The sequence below is a fragment of the Peromyscus maniculatus genome, chromosome 2 (genome assembly GCF_049852395.1).
Source record: "Peromyscus maniculatus bairdii isolate BWxNUB_F1_BW_parent chromosome 2, HU_Pman_BW_mat_3.1, whole genome shotgun sequence".
In the NCBI taxonomy this organism is placed as follows: Eukaryota; Metazoa; Chordata; class Mammalia; order Rodentia; family Cricetidae; genus Peromyscus; species Peromyscus maniculatus.
Genome location: NC_134853.1, coordinates 39,811,296 through 39,834,279, shown reverse-complemented (window position 1 = coordinate 39,834,279; position 22,984 = coordinate 39,811,296). Strand labels below are relative to the sequence as shown.

At 38.5% G+C, this 22,984-nt stretch overlaps 1 protein-coding gene across 7 annotated transcripts in view; it reads right to left on the bottom strand.

The window, feature by feature from the left end:
• Nucleotides 1-1,330: 1,330 nt before the first annotated feature.
• Nucleotides 1,331-22,984, bottom strand: part of Tcea1 (transcription elongation factor A1) — a 38,568-nt gene continuing 16,914 nt past the window's right edge. For 4 of the 7 annotated variants that reach the window (XM_076563970.1, XM_006994181.4, XM_076563972.1 and 1 more), the window contains exons 3-10: nt 19,547-19,652; nt 15,492-15,579; nt 12,354-12,499; nt 10,701-10,757; nt 9,491-9,645; nt 6,786-6,932; nt 4,290-4,361; nt 1,331-2,733 (exon numbers count right to left, since the gene is read on the bottom strand). In XM_076563970.1, coding sequence (XP_076420085.1) covers nt 2,725-2,733; nt 4,290-4,361; nt 6,786-6,932; nt 9,491-9,645; nt 10,701-10,757; nt 12,354-12,499; nt 15,492-15,579; nt 19,547-19,652 — 780 coding nt within the window. In that variant the 3' untranslated portion in view covers nt 1,331-2,724. The remainder of the gene's footprint in view (nt 2,734-4,289; nt 4,362-6,785; nt 6,933-9,490; nt 9,646-10,700; nt 10,758-12,353; nt 12,500-15,491; nt 15,580-19,546; nt 19,653-22,984) is intronic. The other 3 variants (XM_076563969.1, XM_076563973.1, XM_042270904.2) reach the window with 1 other exon arrangement.

The following is a 22,984-nucleotide window of genomic DNA, read 5'->3' as shown; positions in this document are numbered from 1 at the left end:
GTCTTGAGATGTCATCCAACACTCTGCTGCAAGCATACATCAATTATTCTCCCACTGTTGTCTAGTAACTTGTTGTTAGGTCTCTGTGAAGTAGTTCTCCAGTGGGCTGGCATTTTGCTTTCTTCTCAATATGTAGTGTTCACCCCTTAGTCCCCTACCACTGATTAGCACATCACATTCCTAGTGGGATGCTCCTTTATTTTTAACCGTTTTGGATACAGTGTCTCATGTAGCCCAGGTTGGCTTTGGACTCCTTATGTAACCAAGGATGAACTCCTAAACCTCTGCCTCTACCTCCTACAGGCTAGGATTAAAAGCATTCATCTCAATTCCTCTCAAATGACTAACTTCCCTTGGCTAAATGAGGGTGAAAGACAGGTTTGATTCACACTACTCCAACTAAGCTGGGCATAGTGGCACACATCTTTAATCCCAGCACTTGGGGGTCAGAGACAGGTGAATCTCTGTGAGTTCAAAGACAGCCAGGACTACATAATGAGTCCCAAGACAGCAAGAGGCCCTGTCTCAAAGGAAAACAAAAAGTAAACATTTCTCAAATGATAGCTCTTTAATTCTAGTTTTTATTTTGAAATTAAATCCCCAAATCACACTTTTGAGTTTTCCTCTTTTACTCCCTTGTCCCTCTCCCTCTCTCTGAAGCAGGGTCTCTCTACATAGCTCAGGGTAGCCTGGAACTTGCTGTGTAGACCAGACTGTTTAGTGCTGGGATTGAAGACATGAGCCACCACACCTGGTGCTGATTTCTTTTGTTGGTTTGTTAATACTTGAAATACTCTTCATCTGTAAAATATATACAGATTTGGATCTTTGAGCTTATATAAGTATTTCAGAATTTTTGTCATAGCCTACCAAAATGTATAAAATCATTGTTCACCAGCACTCCGAGTGTTGAAGGTCAAGAAGGTCAAGGTGGTTACTTTCTCTTTGCCTGACGGTTATGGATCTTCATTACTTGCAAATGTATCTGTCCAAGTTACTTTCCCCGTGTTCCCTTCAGTTACTCTGTCTAGGGATAATTACAAGATCCCTAAGAACACATCAGTATTCTTCAACAGAAAGTCACATGTGAAATTATGTGCATATAAGATGAGCTCCTGTACCTGAGAACCACGGCTCTCTCCATCACCAGGGGTTCAGGCAAAGAACAGAAAATGACAAGCTCTAACCACTGTTCAATACCAGTTTTGACCTGAGTATGACCAAGATTAAGTAGAATAGAACCTGAGAGTAAAGCTGATAGTTGGGGGAGAAAAGGAAGACAAAACTTTTAAATGAAGTTTCAACATCTAAATAAAATGACAAAAAAAAATACCTGTTTAACAACAAAAAAATTTATTGATTTACAAATTTTAAAATGGATCACTTAAAAGTGGGACTATTTTAACCTTATTATTTTTAAACTAATTCTTTCAAAATGTACTTTATTTTTAAAGTGACAGAAATTACCCATGGACCAATCCTTTTTAACATGGACATTTAAATGTTTTCTATGTTATGTCAAACAATCTGCAGAGCAGAGTGCAAAGCTTGTGCAGTGGTCTTTACGTAAAAGTCTGGCCAGATGCAGAAGCACGTACGTTGTAAGCTTTGCAACAGTGGCCTTTACTCTATGCATCAGAACATCTGTATCAAGAAAACCATGTGAAAACCACTGCTTTTTATTACCAGCAAAACAAGCGGGACACATTTAAACAAAGGTAAAACTTAATTGTGAAATATGTATTGTAAAACTACTTGCTATAGCCTACATTTCAGTTGGCTCAACATCATCATATAAGAAAAAAGTCAGCACAAAAGATTCAGACTAAAAGATTTTTCTTTTTCTTTTTGCAATCTCCATTTGCAAAGAGCACAGCTTAATGATTTACACAGTTCTTGGGCTTAATCCTTGGTCAGTAGATTTCCAAGTGCAAGTCCAGTCATGCTGTCTCCAGGAACTCTACTAAGATGCTGACATTTTCTTCCCAGCATGTCTTCAATGGGGGAATATTCACCAGAAGTATGCCTGTGAGGGGCTTTGTGAAAGCCTAGGAAACTATAACAGAGTTCTGTGAAACTAAAATAGAGTGCAAAAGTCAAATAAAACTGATTGCAATCAAGTCAATTCCCAAAGAAAAATCTATTAAAAACAGTAATATACATGTATGAGAAATACAAATGACCACTGCAGTTAGTCACAGATGCAAGAGATCTAGGGATCCAAGGCTTTGTGAGCATGGTAATTAACAGCAAATTCATATGCTAGATCAAATAGTGTGCACAATTTTGATAAGCTGGTCAAGTACTACTGGAATATATATCATATTTGGTAACTCTAAACATTTATATTACTCCTTTTCTCTCCCTTTAATATTTTAGGTACATACCAATGAGAAAAAGCAATTTGTCTTTAATGGAGAACAACAGAATTTTTATGTGTTCCAGACTCAAAAGGTTAATATTTAATAAAATGTAACATCAACTTACTTATAAAAATAAAAAAAAATGCAACACATTATCAAATTCTTCTATGGTCTCCTAGCTGGTCTGAAACCACAGAAGGCCTTTAAGGAAGAATGTTAGGAGAAAAACAAAGACCAACCCATGGGATGTGTATGGTTACAATTAACACTTGCAGGGAAGCGAGTTGCCTGGCCTAATTTTAAAGCTAATTACAAAATCCATTTTTCTTAATGGTCCAGATACCTTGCCGATTCTTCCAACTCAACAGAACTGTAAAAACAAAAGAAATATTTTGTAAAATTTTTAAAATACAAACAATGGTTTGACTTTATATTCTTTATGAAAGAGGTACCTTTAAAAAAGGTTTTTATACACAGTAGTTACTCATTTTGACCCTCCACTTTAGAACTACAAGGACTATGTAACTAAAAAACAAATATGTCAAGTTTTTAGTAGTTTTAAAAGTACTTTTCTTAATGTTTCTAGGTTAAATAACTACCAATTCTTGTCAGCTTTTTACATTAAACTCAATTTTCTTAAATTCATTAGGTACCATGTGGCACAATCTGTTTGGTGAACTGCTTTTGTAAAACAAACTGTACTATATTCTCTCATCGCAGTGATAAAACTATATATAATAGATCTAAGAAGGCCATTTAGACAAGCCAAGTTTGTTCAAGAAGACTGGAAAAGAAAGAAATGAGCTGGGCGGTGGTGGCGCACGCCTTTAATCCCAGCACTTGGGAGGCAGAGGCAGGTGGATCTTTGTGAGTTTGAGGCCAGCCTGGTCTACAGAGCGATATCCAGGAAAGGCGCAAAGCTACACAGAGAAACCCTGTTTCAAAAAATCAAAAAAAAAAAAAAAAAAGAAAGAAAGAAAAGAAATGACGGAGGGGAGCTCAGGCATCATTTATGCCTACTATATGAAGAAACAATAGATCAGTGAGGGTGAGAGGCAAAGGTTTTCCAATCTTTGTGTGACTCCAGACTTATCCTTACCACGGGCATCTCCCAATCCCACACTACAAACAGCTTCATCATTAAATAATAAAAGTGCCCTTGGAACTGATATGCAATCCTAATTTGGTATTTTGGTCTTGGAGCTTAAAAAAAAAAAGAAAGAAACCACTCAAAAATTAGCTTTCCATGGGCCTGTACAGAAATGGTACTGTCATTAGCAGTTACTTCTGAGTCAGGAGGGATGCACAGCCCCATTCCTTGCTTAACTACTGGTAGATTCTGGGTGGGGGACAGGGGCAGGGGAGCAATGGAAACTCCAATAGACAGTTCACAACCCTTAGTCACACAGGCTGTCCTGGTTAAACTCAGTGGGTCACAAACAAAACAACATGAATGTGAGAAAGGGACGTGTAGGGAAGGGGGATTGACAGGGGTAGGAGAGAGATGAGAGGCTGGGGGTGAGAATAACCAGAGTACATTATATACATGTATGAAGTCAGCAAAGAACACAACAAATTCACAGAGGCAATATGAAGGCTTAATGAAAAGCTATCACACCAGAACCAAGCCCACTAGAATTCCTAAAATAAACCCTGACATCATATAAAACTCTTTAAAATTTTCCAAGATCAAATGTATTAAAATAAACAATAAACATACATGACTTTTCTGGAAGAACAAGAGTGGAAAAAATTTTATTACTACAGGATATATGGGAACATGTGAAGGTAACTTAATATCTTTCCTGCCATTCCTGTGTTAGAACATATGTGTTATGATCAAGCTCTAGGAAGGTACATATTCCTATCTTAGACAGCTTATGAAGAGACTGTAAATTATGCTATACAACCAAGGGGGTGCCATACCTTCCACCGATTTCCACATTCATTACATACGACAAATGTTGTCATTGGTTCATCAGCACTACGAGTTTGCACCTGTAGCAAAATTAAATGAAAAATATTACTTTTTGAATTACCACTAAAAATAATACAGCCTATGTAAGAACATTCTACATAAAAACATAACAGATATCACCTTAAGATGTATATGAGCCTATACAAGTTCAAATACACTACTGGCAAAGGAGCATAATTTCAAACTTCATTTTTCTAAATCCTTCTGTTCGTCTTTCATGTGTAATTTATCTAGTTAAGTAGAAAAGTCCTCTAAAAGTCTCTCATTAAATTATGCTTTTTATAATGTTAATAAATATGAAAACCAATAATTAACATGTTAATAACCTACACATTAGTAAAGATGTTAATAAAATCCAAAGCATTTCTTTTTTCTTCTTGTTTTTAAGTCAGGGTTTTACCATGTAGCTCTGGCCTCTGGCCATCCTGGAACTCACTCTGTAGACTAGGCTGGCCTTGAACTCATAGTGATCCTGGGTGCTGGGATTAAAGGTGTGGGCTACCACCACCAGATCCCAAAGCATTTCTTTATGACACACATAACTGACACAACCTCTCTAAAAGTCAGGTTAACTATCCATATCTCTGCTACAGGAACTTGGCATTCTCATCTACTCTGATATACAATTAGAAATACAAAGATCTCTGTAGCACACATGTTGGATTGAACACAGAAGAGTAAATGCATCTGATGGAATACTGTGCACTGATTAAGATGTTTACAAAAAAGCTGGGCATGGTACAAAATGCCAAAGAAATGAAGGCACCATCTCAAAGATGTATTGTTCACTCAAGTACATGGCAGTATCACTCACAATAATAGTCAATGGGTACTCAGTTTAATGGGAATGGAGTTTCACACTTGAAAGTAGAAAAGCAAAACCGGGAAACGTTGAGACCATGTCTTAATAGAACACTTAGGAAAAACTGGGCTGAAGATGTAGCTCAGCTGTGAAAATGTTTGCCTAGCATGGATAAAGCTGCAGGTTCAATCCCTAGCCAGAAGTTTCCATGAAATCATCAGCATGATCAAAGCTCACAAAATAAAGAAACGTTCTAAAGGCTGAAGAGATGACTCAGCAGTTAAGAGCACTGTTTTTGCAGAGGACCAGGGTTCTATTTCCAGTACCCACATGGTACTTCACATCCATTTGTAAATTCAATTCCAGGAGATCTGATACCCTCTTCTGATCTCCAAGGGCACCAAGATGCACGAGATGCAGGACAACATGCAGGCAAAACATTCCACACATAAAACATAAAATAAATAAATCTAAAAGGAGGAGAAGGAAGAGGAAACATTCTAAAAATAGTAGTACAAGGCCTTTGGATAAAAATAAATAGTCCTAGCCAGTTGGTGGTGGTGCATGCCTGTAATCCTAGCACTTGAGAGGCAGAGGCAGGTGGATCTCTGTGAGTCCAAGGCCAGCCTGGTCTACAAGTCAAGTTCCAGGACAACCAGAGCTGTTACACAGAGAAATTCTGTCTCAAAAAACCAAAAGCAATGCCGCCCCGCCCCCAAAACCCAAACCAAAAAAAACCCCAAAAACCTCCACCTTGATATGATGTTTTGCCAAATAACTTTGAAATATTCATCCAAATTCCTATGTAACCAAAACAATCCCCCACCCTTTGGGAATCCCCTAGCCTTGCAGTTTCTTTTTAAGCTATATGTACCCCACTGTCTCCAGGACTGCTATTTTCTCAACCTTGGCTTTATGGAGAGAGTGGAGTTTCTGTCCTAATAGAAAATAAAGCTACCTTAATTTAGCTAAAAGAATTTGGATAACGATGTTTACTCTCGCTCAGTGGGATCAACACCTACATCCAAACCTGAAACATACGGCCTTTAAGAGAGAATTTCTAAGGTTAGGAAATTATAGATATATAACAACAACAAAAAAAGTAAGAAAAAAAAAATCATATTTTGCAAACGAAAATGAGGATAGTGTTTGAAGTATTTTTATATAGACACATAACAACAGAAATTTGTTAACCATTCTTTATGCTATCCAAAACCAAAAAGGCCAATCATGTCATATATGAATGTAAAAGTCATCTGGCTACAAATAGGAATAGGCATCTATTTGTAAGGCATTAGGTTTGAAGTGCCCATAGGCCATGTGAGAGTGGAAAACTTCCCTTAAACTATATGGTCTTGCTTACTATGACACAGTAACCATCCACTGCTTATGAGCTGTTATAAACAACCTGCCTACTGTAGTAATCCTATATTTTATATAACTGCTACAGTTTTTACAGTAAATATTTCAATGACCACATAAATATATCAACTTATCTTTAACTAGTTGGAATCTACTGAGAAAGCACTTTTTCACCAGAGGTACATCTTTCTCTAACACTATCAGGTTCTGTAATTATCTTACTCTGAAACAGGAGTAAAACATTCTTAATGTGATCATGAGACCCCAGTCAATCACAAACCTGTGTGTAAGTGCAGTTCTTCTTTTTACATTTGCCACACGTGAACAAGTCAGTCTGGGTCCCACCTGTCTTGGCCATCTGATGCTCTCTGATGGCTTCTTTGGTCAGGTTTTTCCTCATCTCTTTGAGCTCATCACTAGCCATTTCCTATGACAGAAATGGCAATATCAATGAGTTAAAGATACTTTTGACAGCTACTCTATAACCTGAATGCTTTCATGTTCACATAGCTTAACAATAATCTGTAATAAAAGTATAATCAGGGCCGGAGAGATGGCTCAGAGGTTAAGAGCACTGATGCTCTTCCAGAGGTCCTGAGTTCAATTCCCAGCAACCACTTGGTGACTCAGCTCTGGTACCCTCTTCTGATGTACAAGAAGAACATTGTATACATATAAAATAAATAAGTCTTAAAAAAACTTAAAGTAAAATCACCTTATAAAAATTTTAAAGTTTCAGTCCTCGGGGGAGGACTTGTCCTGGAGGAGGTGGGAATGGAGGGTGGGCTGGGGGTAAGGGGAGGGCGTGGGAGGGGGGAGAATAGGGGAACCCATGGCTGATATGTAGAACTGAATGGTATTGTAAAATAAAAAATATATATCACACACAAAAAAAAAAAAAAAAAAAAAAAATTTTAAAGTTTTAAAAGAGACTAATATTTTTCCCTCAGAAGATTTAAATAATTTCGACCTTTCAAAATCTCTTTAAAGACTCAAGTTTTTATGTGAAAATTAGGTATACATACTGTTTATAAACTAACAATGCAAACCTACAGCAATCATCACTTCTGGTATCCACAAGGTGATCTAAATACTATCACCACCCATGCAATCCTCAACGAAGCCAGTGGACTTTGGAGGAACATCTGGATTTGTTTAGAAGCAAGTATCCAAAATAAGCCAGGGTTACTTTTTATGCCAGAAAGCATAGAGACTATCATGTTTGAGGCAACTGGGCACAAGAGCTGGCATCAAGGAGAGTCTGATGGCCCAAAATAAGATAGCTTCTTCATTCACTGAAATAATTACTGGAAGGAAAAAGCCCCATAAGGTAGATAAACAGCTCTAAGTCCCTTATAGTGCTTAGTAGAGGGCATGTATATACAAAAGCCAACAGCAGCTACCATTCTGAGAATGGCTTAACTGAACACAAAGAATTTAAGTTTATCCTTTCTTATCAAACCAATCGGGTAACCAAGAGCTTGAATTTATATGAGAAACTGCTTCAATAAAAGAATCCTAGCTACAAAATGACATTTTAGAAACCGCTCTCTTGCAGTGATTATCCTACTCAAGTAACACATGATCATCAATGGATGAATTCAATGGATAAAAGATTAATGGAGTACTTTCCAATGGAAATTCTCATTGACATTACCCAAAGCCACTAACAAACCCCAGTACACCAAGAAGAAAGCAGTAAGACACTAAGTGCCTTCTGATAGAATGCAATGAAGCAAAATCCATCACTTAAGGAAAGGGAAGCTTGAGTATAATCAAACAATACAGAATATCAAGGGAGGGGGAAATTAAGGAATATGATCTAATGCAATACTCACAGAAATTTATAATGTGTGGAGAGAGCTGGTCCTTTAACACAGCAGCACCACAGAGGAAAAAGGCAGAGGAGAGGGGATGTGAGGGGCAAAAGAGACTACTTTCAGCCAGACATGATGGTACATGTCTTTAATCCCAGTACTGGGGAGGCAGAGGCTGGCAGATCTCTGTGAGTTCGAGGCCAGCCTGGTCCAGAATGAGTTCTAGGACAGCCAAGGCTACACAGAGAAACCCTGACTCGAAATACCCCCTACCACACATACACCCCCCTAAAAGAAACCACTTTAGCTTAAAAAACCCAAATCAAAGGTAATGTGTAGACTTTAGTTCCTGGTACATCTAATGCATAATCAAAGGTGGTTCAGCAGTTAAGAGCACTGACTGATGTTCCAGAGGAACGGGGTTCAAATCTCTGGTTGTCCGGAGTTCGATCATGACAGGATTGGTCAAATAAATAGATAAATAAATAAATGAACAAGCAAACAACCAAATAAATAAATGGGAGAAGGGCCCACATGACCTCTCTCTCCTCTCTTTTTAAGAGGTCATGTACAATGACAAGAAGCACTGCCTCCTTCAGGCTCTATAGCCTAAGGTCATGGGTGAAGCAAATATCACTGCAGAATACAAGTAAGTATATCATGGCAAGGGCATATTGTTAGCTGGACATGGTGTTGACAATATAGTTATACAAGGAAAAGTATTTTAAATATATATTTTAAAAATATGGATACACATACATATAGAGTTGAAAAGAAAAATGCCTGGGATTTGCTTGACATAAATTCAATAGCAAAGAAGAAAATAGAAAAAAAGTATATTTAAAAAACAGTATGACAAGTCAGGAAGTGGTGGTGCAGATTTTAAAGCAAAGTTTCTTAAAGATAGCACACTTTATCAGCTATTTAAAAGTCAATATTACCCTGTTGGATGGTTAATAAAATCAACAGAGTGTAGATGATGGGTTCCAGATGACTTAATGTATCACAAAAAGAACATTTGGGTAGCTCAAGACATAAGGAATAAACCAACAATGTAAATGAAGCAAACAATCTTGAGTGTCTCTAATATATGACTACATCATGGGTGTTTTTGCAGGCCTTTGGCACATGCGATATTTATACAGTACTTATATACAGACTTGCTCACCTCTGCTGTCATTCTAGCAAACAGGTCAGGAGGAATATTCCCACACAGCACATTTTTCCTTAAATTTGGATTCTTTGCATCTTTAAGATTTGATATCCTACTTCGTACTCTGTTTTTGTATTTCATGTCTGTATTCCTTATTTCTTGATATATAGGTGCTTGGCCATTAAGGAAAAAAGATTGTTATAAAGATAAGAACATTTTTATTTTGTTCTGTCAAATTTATAATTCTTAAATTTTCTAAGCAATTCACGAAAATGGTTCCCAATTTTGATAAATAAGACAATAGCTCTTTCAGATTCCTTTATCTGTAATTGATCAATAGTGCTAATCTTTACAACTGTGACTAAGTGATACTTTTTTTTAATGCTTAATCAAAAGCATGCATCAACATGATTTCAAGGAGTAACTCTGACATAACCCAAGTTAGTAGATATTTGAAAGAGTTCTAAAATCATACAAGCTTTTAACTTGCCTAAGTCCAAATCCCACTAAGGATTCTATGCGAATCGCCATAGCTCCCTTAGAGGTCTTATGAGAAGAGACCATCTGAGGCAGCACTGGAGGCTCATCTCATTTACCAGCTCAATGAGACATATTACAGCAGGCTCTTCTCTACAGAAGGCCAGGTCAAAGCAGAGACCAAGGCCCAGAGGGGCTCATACTTTACAGAGACCAAGGCCAGAGGGGCTCACACTTTACAGAGACCAAGGCCTAGAGGGAGACTGGAGACCAAGGCCTAGAGGGGCTCACATTTTATGGAGACCAAGGCCCAGAGGGGCTTACTTTTTACAAAAGCAAGTTCCTCAAAAAGGACAGTCCCATCTTACACTGCCATGTAGATACTCCCCTTGCAAGACCTCTCTTGTAGTCTTTTCTATGGTGCCAGGCATGAACACATGTCCTGCCAGAAGGAACAGGGACTGAGCACTCTAGAGGTCCTCCCAATGAGCAATATTCACATCTTTTCTGCCATTTTACACAACTGAAATTCAGATGCTATGCTCCCAATATGCAAAGGCAGAAAAGCAAAACTATCATCAATCATATGCTGTTTTAGTTTTGAATGAGAGAGAAACAAATGAACACAAATGCACTTCTCCTTCCTAAGAAAGTACAGAATAACCCTCTGAGGTATGTAGCAGACAGAAAAGGATAATTAATCTCACAGATTATTAAACAAAGCTATGAATGTGAACACAAAGGATATCTTCCTCAATCTGGGATCCCAGTTCTTCCTCATCAGCTCCAATAGCAACGTAGTCATCTAGAAACAGGAATGAAAACTCATTACCGTACAGTGTAAGCAAACCACTTCTATTTCTTCAATTTGCCTCATACACAGAATCTCGGAGTTTGTTAGGACCTGGGATCTTACTGCCTACTACTTCTTTCCTATGGGATTGATCTAAGAGCTGTGCCACAGTACTCTTGCACTGATGACTCTTTTTCCTGAGGAAGTAATTTATATACTAACTAGGCAATTCCTCATTTCACAACATCATAAATTCTGGGTGTTCCAACAGAGAAGAGAAAGAACAGATATTAGGAAGAAATGGCTTGTTTCCTGTGATTCAGGCTTCAACACCGAGAGAAACTACTCATTTCATCTACCAATCACATACATAGACATATTCAGAAGACTATCACAGATGCTCAAAAGGAGAAGGAATAAACAGAACTGCCAGAGAGAAAAAGGAAAAAAATAGACAGAGGCAGTAAGAAAATTCAAGTAGGAAGGGCCAAGTAAGTAACAAAACTGGTCGTCCTAGTTATGCAGAGTTCAGCATAACTGAAAAGAAAAGGGGTTAATTTGCATAAGATGTCAAACATCCTACCTACCTAACTTACTTTCTTAACTTATACACACACATTTTATACATTTTAGGGATACCATATGGTGTTTCACTATATATGAAACCTTAAAGCCAAAAGTTTGCAAGTTAAGTCCAAGGATTTGTATTTCTTAGTATTTTCCCACAGAAGTGTAAGCTGTAGATTACATATCACTTTTCCAACTTTTAAAAAGTATAAAACTGAATTATTAATATAAAAGTTAAATACTGTATGTCATCCTAACATTTAATATTCATGTTACTATTCAACCTAAGGTCAAGGTAATGAGTTTTCAAATCAAAGACTTATGTGAGAAAAGCTTAAATTAGCATGAATAAGTATCAACACCCTAGAAGGCTCTGCTTGTTGGGGGTTCCAATGTCTTCCTTCCTACTGCCCTTCAAGAACTGCTACTAGCTCCGGGAGTCCAATTGGTGAGAAAGAGGAGGGTTTATATGAGCGAGAATTGTTGAGACCAAGGTTGGATAAAGCACAGGGACAAATAGCCAAACGAATGGAAACACATGGACTATGAATCAAAGGCTGAGGGGCCCCCAACTGGATCAGGCCCTCTGAATAGGTGAGACAGTTGACTGGCTTGATCTGTTTTGGAGGCATCCAGACAGTGGGACGGGGTCCTGTATTCAGTGCATGAGTTGGCTGTTTGAAACCTGGGGCTTATGCAGGGTCCCTTGGCTCAGCCTAGGAGGGGCGGACTGGACCTGCCTGGACTGAGTCTACCAGGTTGATCTCAATCCTCGGGGGAATCTTTGCCCTGGAGGAGATAGGAATGGGGGGTGGGCATGGGGAGGGGGGGAAGGGGAGGGGAGAACAAGGGAATCCCTGGCTGCTATGTAGAATTAAATTATATTGTAAAATAAAATTAAATTAAATAAAAAAAAAAAAGAATTGCTACTAGCAACAAACTCCTAAGCTAAACAGTGGAAGCTATAGACATGATGACACCTATAAAAGACCAACACGAAAGTGGAGATGGCATGGGGGTGCAAAAGACTAATAAACTTACCTCCTGTTCGGAGAGCTGCAGCAAGCATCTCCCTACACTTTAACCGCACAGAATCAGAAGTGCTTGGTGCCCGAGGAAAAGATGAAACATAAGTGTCTCGAGCGTTTGTCTCATCCTTTCTGCTGCTTACATTGCCACTGGAACTACTAAAATACACATACACGGGTACACAGACCAGAAAACAATCAGGAAAATCTTCTGAAGAGCATTATCATTACTCTAAAAATAAATACTTGGGGCCTAAATGAGATAGTATTTTAGTCATCATTACATAACAAAAATGCCATCTACATATAGACTAAAAGTTTAAAAATTTGAATTCAGTAGCTAAATCTCAGGTGCTAAAAACCCCCAAAATCTCATGTGCTAGCCAGCAGTGGTGCATGCTCTTAATCCCAGCACTTGGAAGGCAGAGGTCTATATCCCAGCATGGTTTACATAGTGAGTTCCAGGACAGTCAGGTCTACACCTAAACATTAACAGCAACAATTTTTTTGTTGTTGTTACAGAGTCTTATTATGTAGCCCCGGATAATCTAGAACTATCTATGTAGACAAGGTTGGCCTCATCTTGGATGTCTTCCTGCCTCTGCCTCTTGAGTGCTAGGATTAAAGTGAGCATCATCACAGCCAGCCCTACACTATTTCTAACAGGAAAAATGTATATAGTTCAGCACAGTACATAACAATCAGGGATCTTGGCTTGAGGAAAGGTATGAGGGGATGGGGCCAGAAAACAGGGCAGCTTACAGTCAAACTAGAAAGAGGAAAAAATTGTTTAAAAACCTCCGTACTAGTAGACAGCAGGGTTCTAATGAAACTTTAAGACAAAACGTTAAGTAGGTATAATAAATCAAGATTGTCAAAAGATTTGTTTCTAGAAATAATGGCTTAATCTGAATAGTCTAATAATTTTCTAGTCAAACTCCAAAACTTCAATTACATCTAACCTCTTCTACTGGACACTCACCCAAACAAGTTGTTTTTACAATGCTTCTGTCTAGTCCCAATTAAGTACTGTCACGTTAGTGGTATCTATCACAGCTTTTTCAGACTTATGAAGCTGTCCAACCCCGCCCGCCCACTGTAGAACTAACTTGCTGTGTTTGCTGTTAAGAATACATCTCTTCCACTTCTCTCCAGGAAAAATCACTGTTAATCATCAAAACAGCTCACTATGGACAAGAGTCATCTATGTCATCTAACTCCAGTTGGTTTTTTTAGAGGCCATCTCTTATGACTCCTGTATTTAGGAAACACTGTCTACACAGAGGTTTGCACATAGATTATTATACTCTCCCCTACAAAGATTACATTTCCCAAAAGCAAAAACTAGAATTTCATCCTGTGTGTATTTTTCAACATGTAGCATGGCACCTGTAAATAGTAAGCAAAAAAAAAAAAAAAAAAAATTGTTCATTTTTGAAACAAGGTCTCATGTAGCCCAGGCTGACTTTGAACTCTCCATGAAGCCAAGAGTGACCTTAAATTTCTGATCCTTCTGCCTCTACTTCCCAAGTACAGGGATTACAGACGTGTGCCACCATGCCCCATTTCATGGGTTTTGGGAATTGAATCCAGGCTTTGCATATGCCCAGGAAGCACTACATCTGCAGCCCCCAACCAATGTTAAAAAAACAAAACAAAGCTTCTTAAATATTTTAAAGGCTTTTGCTTCTTTGCCTATGGCCCATACTTAGCCAAGGCACTGCAACCTGCCTGTGTGGACTGAGAGAGCCTAGCTTCACTATTATCAACTCAACCTCTTAAAATATAATGCCTAGGTTTGAACCATTTAAATCAAAAGTTTCCCAAAGCTTGCACTAAAATGTAAAATCTTGCTCAACCTCAAATCACTCAGATTTGACTTACAACTTCCTTTATATTATACCTTAGACTAGTCTGGACAGTCCTGTTTCCTCCTGTGTCCTGTTCTGCATAGATACCAGGCTTTAGCAGATAAATACTCCACCTAAACTTTAAATACTAATAAAAATAAATGCATTGTTTTCTAAATGGCTAAATTTAGGAGGAAAAGTGCTCAAAAGGCAAATGACTTCAAGGGTCATTTGAATTCCTAATCAGTACCTTCACTATCACATCCATTATTACTCATCCTAGCAATCTTATTCAAACTTATTAAGAATGTATTGGCCTCCATAATCTCATAGGGTGTGGCACTATTAGGAGATGTGGCTCTGTTGGAGTGAGTGTGGCCTTGTTGGAGAAGTCATGGTGGGGGTGGAGCTCTGAGGTCTCCTTTGCTCAAGCTAATCCCAATGTCAGTCAACTTCATGTTGCCTGGAAGACACAGGACTCTTGGCTACTTCTTCAGTGCCATGTCTCTTGCACACCGCCATGCTCCCTGCCATGATGATTATGGACTGAACCTCTGAAACTATAAGTGAGCCACTCAATTAAATGTTTTCCTTATAAGACTTACTGTGGTCATGGTGTCTCTTCACAGCAACAGAAACCCTAACTAAGACAGTACAATATAAATTATTTCATTTTATTTACGTATACTTCTATTTTTCTTCTAAAATTCTAAGAAATCTTGCTAGAATTTTTTAAAGATACATGTGTACCAGTTCCATCTAACTAGACAGTGGAAAGCGGAGTGCAGGCATGATCAGAAGATCAGGAATGGAGCAGGTAAACTATCTAGTTATTCTGGCTGCTTGTTTGTTTTTGTGAACTTGACAAGCTAGAGTTGTCTGGCAAGAGGAATCTCAACTGAGAAAAATGCCTCTACCGGATTGCCTATAGACCAGTCTGTAGGACATTATTTTGATTAATAATTGATATGGGAGGGCCCAGCTCACTGGGGATGGTGTTACTATTGGGCAGGTGGCCCTGGGTTGTATAAGATAGCAGCAAGCCACAGGAAGCAAACCAGTAAGCAGCATTCATTCCTCCATGGCTTCTGCTTTGGCTTCCCTCATTGAGCTGTGTCCTGAGTAAGCCAAATAAACCCATTTGATCATGGTTTTTTTTGAGATGGCTTTCTTTGTGTAGTCCTGGAACTCACTCTATAGACCAGGCTGGCCTCAAACTCAGAGATCTGCCTTCTTCTGCTTCCTAAGTCTAGAAACCCTAAAATAGCAACCTCAGCAGAAATTTATATAAAGTGAGCTACCTTTCTTCTCTTGCTTCAGGGCTATTCTGTGATGAAATTGCAGGTTCTTTTTTCTTTTCTTCAGGGTCTTTATCAGTTGATGGTCCATCTGAAAAATTTATCAAATTTCTAAACAGTCTACTTTTGTCAAAAATGAAAACAAAGTACTGCACATTAATAGCCTATATATACCAAAAACAAACAAACAAACAAAAAATCACACCCCAAAGAGGACCCATTCATCATTAAAATCTTCAACTTCACACAATTGTATATAAAGTATAAGCAAACTATTACGTTAGCATATGTACTGGGGTATTTTTCACAATAGCTGTACAATCAACACTCCTAAATTGTCACTTGGAAAGAAATAGAAATTCATATGCCAATGGCACCTGAAAGTTCAAAAGGAAAATATGTAAAGGAAACAGTGTGGACGCACACAAACACAGCCATCCTGAAAATGAGAGCTTAGGCATAGAGAACAATAGCATCTGAGTGATTTTTCAAGAAGTTAAAAATGTTAACGTGCTACCTAAAGCACAGTTCAATATTTCTGGGAAAGTAGATGAAGAGCATCTTCATAGAGACCATTCCAGCATCAGTATGGTCCACTTAGCATCTCCTTTAACTCTGATCTATCAACAGAGCAGCGGAGTCCACACCCTTTAAGATGTAGAGCAGTGGTTCTCAACCTGGTGGTGGTGGTGGTGGTGGTGGGGTCATATCTCAGATATCCTGCATATCAGATACTTACATTATGATTCACAACAATACCAAACTACAATTATCAATGAACAACAAAATAGTTTTATGGTTGCAGGTCACAACATGAGGAACTGTATTAAAAGGTTGAAGTATTAGCATGGTTGAGAACCACTAACTTAGAAGAAAGTGACCAGACACTGTGAACAGATGTAACATGAGTCAACGTAATTATCATTGGACTGACAAGAAGCATTCACCTTAAGCCAGTCAAAACTGTCCCTGATCTCAGTTTTGAAAATATTTAGGTCTACTGTAGAAATTATTTCACTTATCTATACTTTGCTCTCTGAGATACATAAATGACCCTATAAAGTTTATCCCATTTTCTGTGTAAAACACTGTAAATACATATGAATAGTAATATATTGCAGCCCATCATACAGAATAAGAATCCATGTAAGACAAGTTTTCTTACAGTTTAATGATGACTTGAAGAGTAAAGAAATAAAAATTTGTAACCATATCTATAAAGACTGGGTTGGGGAAAAATATGGATCTAAGTTGGAGGAGGGGATCTGATCAAATATAAGTTTCAGGGTCTTCAAACGTTTCTCATAGAGTAACTGTTACAAGAAGCACAATAAAGTACACACTTTGGGTATGAGACTTAAGAATCTAATACCCTTATGGAGTATTCCAACTGTGGATGTAAAACATGATCTATCCAAGAGAAACCAGTAGACAAATCAGAAAAAGGGAACACATCACTAGAAATAAGCGAGGAGTGTTAGGTCTTAAACCTAGGACAAATGGCTGAGGTGCCTATTAAACATATTGTGATAGTTAGATGTAACTAGCCCCCACAAGCACATAGGGAGTGGCATTATCATAGGAGGTGTGCCTTTGATGGAGTAGGTGTGGCTTTGCTGGAGAAAGTGTGTTACTGTGGAGGCAGGCTTTGCGGTCTCACATACACTTAAGGCACACCCACTGTCTCTGTTTACTTCCTGTTGCCTGCGGGATCAAGATGTAGCTCCTTCTCCAGCACCATGTCTACTTGCATGCTGCTATGTCCTACCATGATGATAATGAACTAAACCTCTGAAAATTTAAGTCACCCCAATTAAATGTTTTTCCTTTATAAGAGTTGCTGTGGCCATGGTGTCTCTTCACAGAAAAAGAAACTCAAACTAAGACACACTATCAAAGTAGACCTGGCCAGCAGGTTCCCCCTGCATCTCTCAGTTCCTCCCAATCTGTTACAGGGCTCTCCTGGTTGAACACCTCACCCCTTCCCTAAATTCTCCAGCCCATAGGCTGGGCTGTCCTTTCTCCAGCGGCTCCTCCCTATATAATCCAGCCATTTTGGTTATCCCTCCTCTTTGGGGCCTCCTGGCTGCTGAACCTACCTAGTTCTCTCTCTCTCTCCTCTCCCTTCCCCTACTCCCTCTCTACATATGACTCAGGGTCATGTCCACTCTGGACTCTCCCAGAGTTCTTTGCGTCTAGCTATGTCTCCTGTTTATCTACAATAAACTTTCTCCTCCAGCATACCTAGGAATAGTCATGTTCTTTCTTTTTACATTCATCTGGTACTGAAACCCAGGAGTGACATAAATGAGTTCCCTCCCAAGAATCTCAGCTGCTCTGAACCAAGCTGCTGATCTGAGATTCCTAAAGTATGTATGGATCATTTGTTTCTGTTGGCTTGTGCCACCCACAAAATTTGATTGCAAATTCCAGAGGCTGATTCTTTAGCTGCTGCTTCTCTCTACCTGCTTCCTCTGGACTCTGGCCTGCTATGTCCTCCATGTGGGTAACTACATGTTTCTCTGGCTCCTATAACCTCCTCCACCTCTAGCCTGCATGCCTGTAACGTTAGTACTTGAGAGGCAGAGACAGGAGGATCAGAAGTTTAAGGTCATCAGTTTAAGGTCATCATTTGCTACACTGAGTTCAAGTTAGCCTGGATTACATGAGAAACATGAGAAATAAATAAATAAGTGACATAACAGAAGAAAAAGTTACTATAGTCTCCAAAATACCATCATAGAAGAAAAATTAAAGGCTTAAAGAATTGATTAGATTAGAAAACTCAACACAATTCTGGACTAGATATTGGAGGAGGTAAAAAAAAATATAAAGGACATTATAATGTGTTCTAGTTGGCTTCTCTGTTGCTGTAATAAAACACTGACCAAAAGCAACTTGGGTAGGAAAGGGTTTATCTGGCTTACCTAATCTATCACTGTGGGCAGCCAAGCCAGGAACTCAAGCAGGGTAGAAACTGAGAATCATGAAATGAAGCAGAGACTATGGAGGAATGTTTGCTTTCCATGGCTGTTTGATTTTTTTTATAACCCCGGAACACCTGTCCAGTGGTGTCACTAAACCACAGTGGGCCAGGCCTTCCCACATTATCTATTAATCAAGAAAACACCACACACTGGAACACAGGTCAATCTTAGGGTGGCATTTTCTCAGTTGAGGTTCCCTGTTCTTAGATAACCCTAGCTTGTATCAAGTTAACAGGAAACTAAGAAGTATATAGGGACAGCAACAAACTAGAGCATGAACTGTAAATTAAAGTATCACCCAATGCTTGCTTCCCTTTATTACATTTGCATAAGAAAACATGCTTGTGTGAGAATGCCAGCACATGCCTGCAAGTCTAGATTCTCTGGGGACTGTCTGAAGCAGGATCCCAAGGCCCAGGCCAGCTTACACAACATAGTGGGAGCCTATCTCAAATAAATGAAGGAAACTAAGACAGAAAAGGAAAAGTGTTCTGAGATGTATACTTAAGTATAACATAAACAAAAATGGCACATTTAATCTACTCTCAAATGATTTTTAAGAAAGAGAGATGATTAAATATGGAAAAGAACGCCAGGCAATGGTGGCACATGCCTTTAATCCCAGCACTCAGGAGGCAGGGGCAGGGGGATCTCTGAGTTTAAGGACAGCCTTTGTGTACTGAGCAAGTTCCAGAACAGCCAGGGCTACACAGAGAAATCCTGTCTTGAAAAGCCAAAAATAAAGAAAGAACAAAAGCTGATCTGGACAAAGGAATTATGGACAGTCATTTTATCCTTGCTAAAAGTAAAAAGAGTTATTTTAAAATCACTTCAGAAAGCACGTACAACCTTTCCTTTGGAGAAAATTCCTGAAAGATCTCATCTACAATTACAACTGTCAGAGACCACTGAGCTTATTAGCCTACCACTTTCAAGCAAATTAAACCAAGCCCCTCATCCTTATTGCAAAGCACTGAGTTCACTAAGTCTAGATTCATAGACAGAAAAAAGCAGGAACCATATGAATAAGCCAGGACATCATAAATATATGTGAGCAAAGATCAATTTTACCTAATAATTTTTTCCAGGATTTGATAAGCGATTTGGCTAAAGATGTGACTTCTTCGTCTGTACTCTGCTTGCGAATAGCGTTGACAGACATTCCAATTCTTGTGGACTGCAAGGCAACAACAACAAAGTGTCCATCAACGCTGTTACAAACAATTCAGTATATTAATTACACGTGCTTCTTTTTCAGACTTTTCTATCTCAGATTTAAAACCTTCAATTATTCACATTCTGGTAAAAGTACACATATCTTCAGATCAAACACTGGAGTCACCAATGCTTCATCACTGAGATCAACAACTTCGAAATGTGGTATCAAGCAATGGACTACTGAAATGAACTCAGTCTTTCAGGGAGAAATGAGGGTGAGATGTAAAATGTATGTGTACAGAAGGTAAGCTGAGATGCTCATGGCCATGGCAGAGATTACCTCAGAGCACTTGCCTACAACTCCTAACAAAGCTATCCAAACAAAAACTACCACCTAGAGAAGATTAAGAGGCATCTTTATTTTTTGATTCTATGTAAGCAGCATATAATTAGGTATTAAAATAGATTTCAGAATACAGATAACATTTAACACGCAGTAATATTATCCTAGGATTATACTGAAATAACTAGGTATATAAATCTTCCCAAGAACCTTTCAACATTGAGATCATTATAGCTATTTTTAAAGACAAAGAGACTGGAAATACCGATATAACCTGCTCAGCATTATACTATTGCTAACAATGGTAAATTATTCAGTAAGTTCAAGTTGTTAGTCTTTCAAAACATGGTCTATGGAAGAAAACATGATAAAGAAATTCTTAGCTATTTAGGAATAATAAAGGAAAACTCCTGCTGAGACTTTTGTGGGATATAAGTAAGTAGGTACTTAAAGGCTTCCTTCTAAATTATTAAACGCTCAGCACAAAAGCTGAAGAATTTAGAATACACAGTGGGCTGCAGTAGCCTGTGTTGTATCTCGCGGAAAGCTGAGCAAAGCAGGTGAGGTTCAACAACAGAAGAATGAAACGGACCCCAAATTTTAACACCTACCCCCAATGTTTGGGGATAACAAAGCAAGTTTTCTAAAAGAAATCCTAACTTTGGATGTATGGAGGAAATAACTTGAATTACTGAGTTATGAAGTGTAGATTGACAGACAACAGTGTCAGAAAATGCATTCTAGAAGCTCCTACAGGAGACCACGATATAAGGAGAAGAATAAACTGTGCTGTTGAGTGAGTTATTTAATGATGACAGGACGCTTTGATTATTAAAACCAACCATTCCTTGCTTGGCACCTAGTCTAAGTATGCAGTTTTCTACAAGAGACTATTGAGCTGCATAACAAAATCAGGCTGCTGAGGTGGAGTGAAAAAAGACCACAGCACATTTCTTTTTCCTATAATGAGTAGACACTTGGGGAAATGGAAGAAAGCAGAGGATGGAGATGAAAAGGAAGCTATTTGCTTGGGCAACCAGGTCTGGTTTTCTCTCTTAAAAGACTTCCTAAAACTGGTATGCTAAGATTTAGATATTACAAATAGACTGTTTAAAAGGTGACCCATTACACTGTCGCAGAGAAATTATCTATCTTCTTTCTACCCAGGTTTCTATTTAAAATCAGACAGGAGAAAAGGCAGGGAGGAAAGAAGGGAGGACTATGATGAAAGACATGGTAGAGCACTGAGCACACTCAAGAATTACAATGAACATCTAGATCAAGTGGCTCCAACTCAGAAATCCCATTCACCATCATACACAAGCTTGTTTGTTTCAAGTTCTATGGACAGAACCCAATGCCTTGTATATGTTAGGCATGTGCTATATTCCTAGTTGAATAATTAAGATTTTTTTAATATAATATTTTGCTGTTTTTCCCTTCTCCTGCAACTCTTCCCAGATGCTCTCCATGTCCCTCCCTACCGACCTTTGTTTTTTCTCTAAAAATATATAATTAAATTGCATAAGACCCACAGAAATGAAAATCAAGACAAACAGGCAAAAGACTAATAAAACCAAACATGACAGACAAAATGAAATAAAAAGTCCACAAAAATACCAGAGTTCATTTTCTGTTGGCCAACCATTCCTGGACATGGGGCCTGCTCTGGAATGTGGTTGACATACCCACGTCACACTCCATTGAAAAAAATAATGATTTTTCCCTTTCCCTCCAATACCAACTGCAGATAAATTCTTGGTTCAAGGTGGAAAACTGTCCACTTCCCTTTCTCAGTGCTAGGACCCCATCTGGCTTGAACTTGTACATGCTACCAGTCTCTGTGAGTGAAGTTAGTATCTAGAAGACACTGTTTCCTTGGAGTCATCCGTCATCTGTGGTTGTTAACAATCTTTTCACTTCCTCTACCAAGCCTTGAGAAGGGTTTGGTGAAAACATCCGATTTAGGACTGAGCACTCCGAAGTCTCTCACTCTCTATAGATTGTCCAGTTGTGGGTCTCTGTGTTAATTACCATCTATTACAGAAAGAACCTTTTCTGATATGGGTTGAGTGAAGTGAAAAACTGATGTGTCATTAGGAGTTATTTTATTACTCTTCCTTTAGTAAAGTAATAGTATTATTAGCTTTTCTGCTAGGTCCACAACCTATCTAGTCTCAGGTCCTTATCAGTTTCAAATATGGGTTCTATCTCATGGAGTGGGCCTCAAATCCAATTTAAAAAGTGATTGGTTACTTACTCCCACAACATTTGTGCCACTATTCTACCAGTACATTTTGCAGACAGGTCACAGGATTTGTAGGTGGGTGATACTACCTTTTTCCTTCAGTATCATACAATGTACTTTCTAGCACTATGAACACTAGTCAGTAGGGGTGAAGCTTCTAGTCAGGCATCAGCTTAACTTCTTCATGTTCCTTACATGTCTTCAGCAACAGGTTCTTAGCATCAGGTTGCGAAGAGCACACCAATAGCATTGGCAATGGCCTGTGATGTTTGGGGACTCCACAGGAGCCCTTTGGCCAAAGAGCCAACAAGAATGCAGGAATTCAATGCATTCCTGGCACTGGAGGTTTGACTTGACAGAATAAGATTTTTAGAATAAGATGTTTGTCTCCGCTACTATTTGGTGACTCCATTTAGATTCCTATCATATGTTATTTTTGGAAGCTATATTAGATTTCCAAATGTTTTTTAAAATGGCATTTAAAGTTAGTAATCCCTCCCCATTACTTACTTTACCCTCCTATTCTATTTTCTCCTTTATTTAACCGTAATACTATATTCTAGTTTCCCTTCCTTGGGAGATCTTCTCCCTCCCTCCCTGGTGTTTTACTAATCTTAGTAGTCATTCAGACTGTAACACACATATCAAAGGCTTAAACACTAACATCCACATATAAGAGAAAACATGCAATACTTGTCTTTTGGGATCTGGATTACCTCACTCAGAATTTTTTTTCTAATTTGATCTACTTAATATTAAG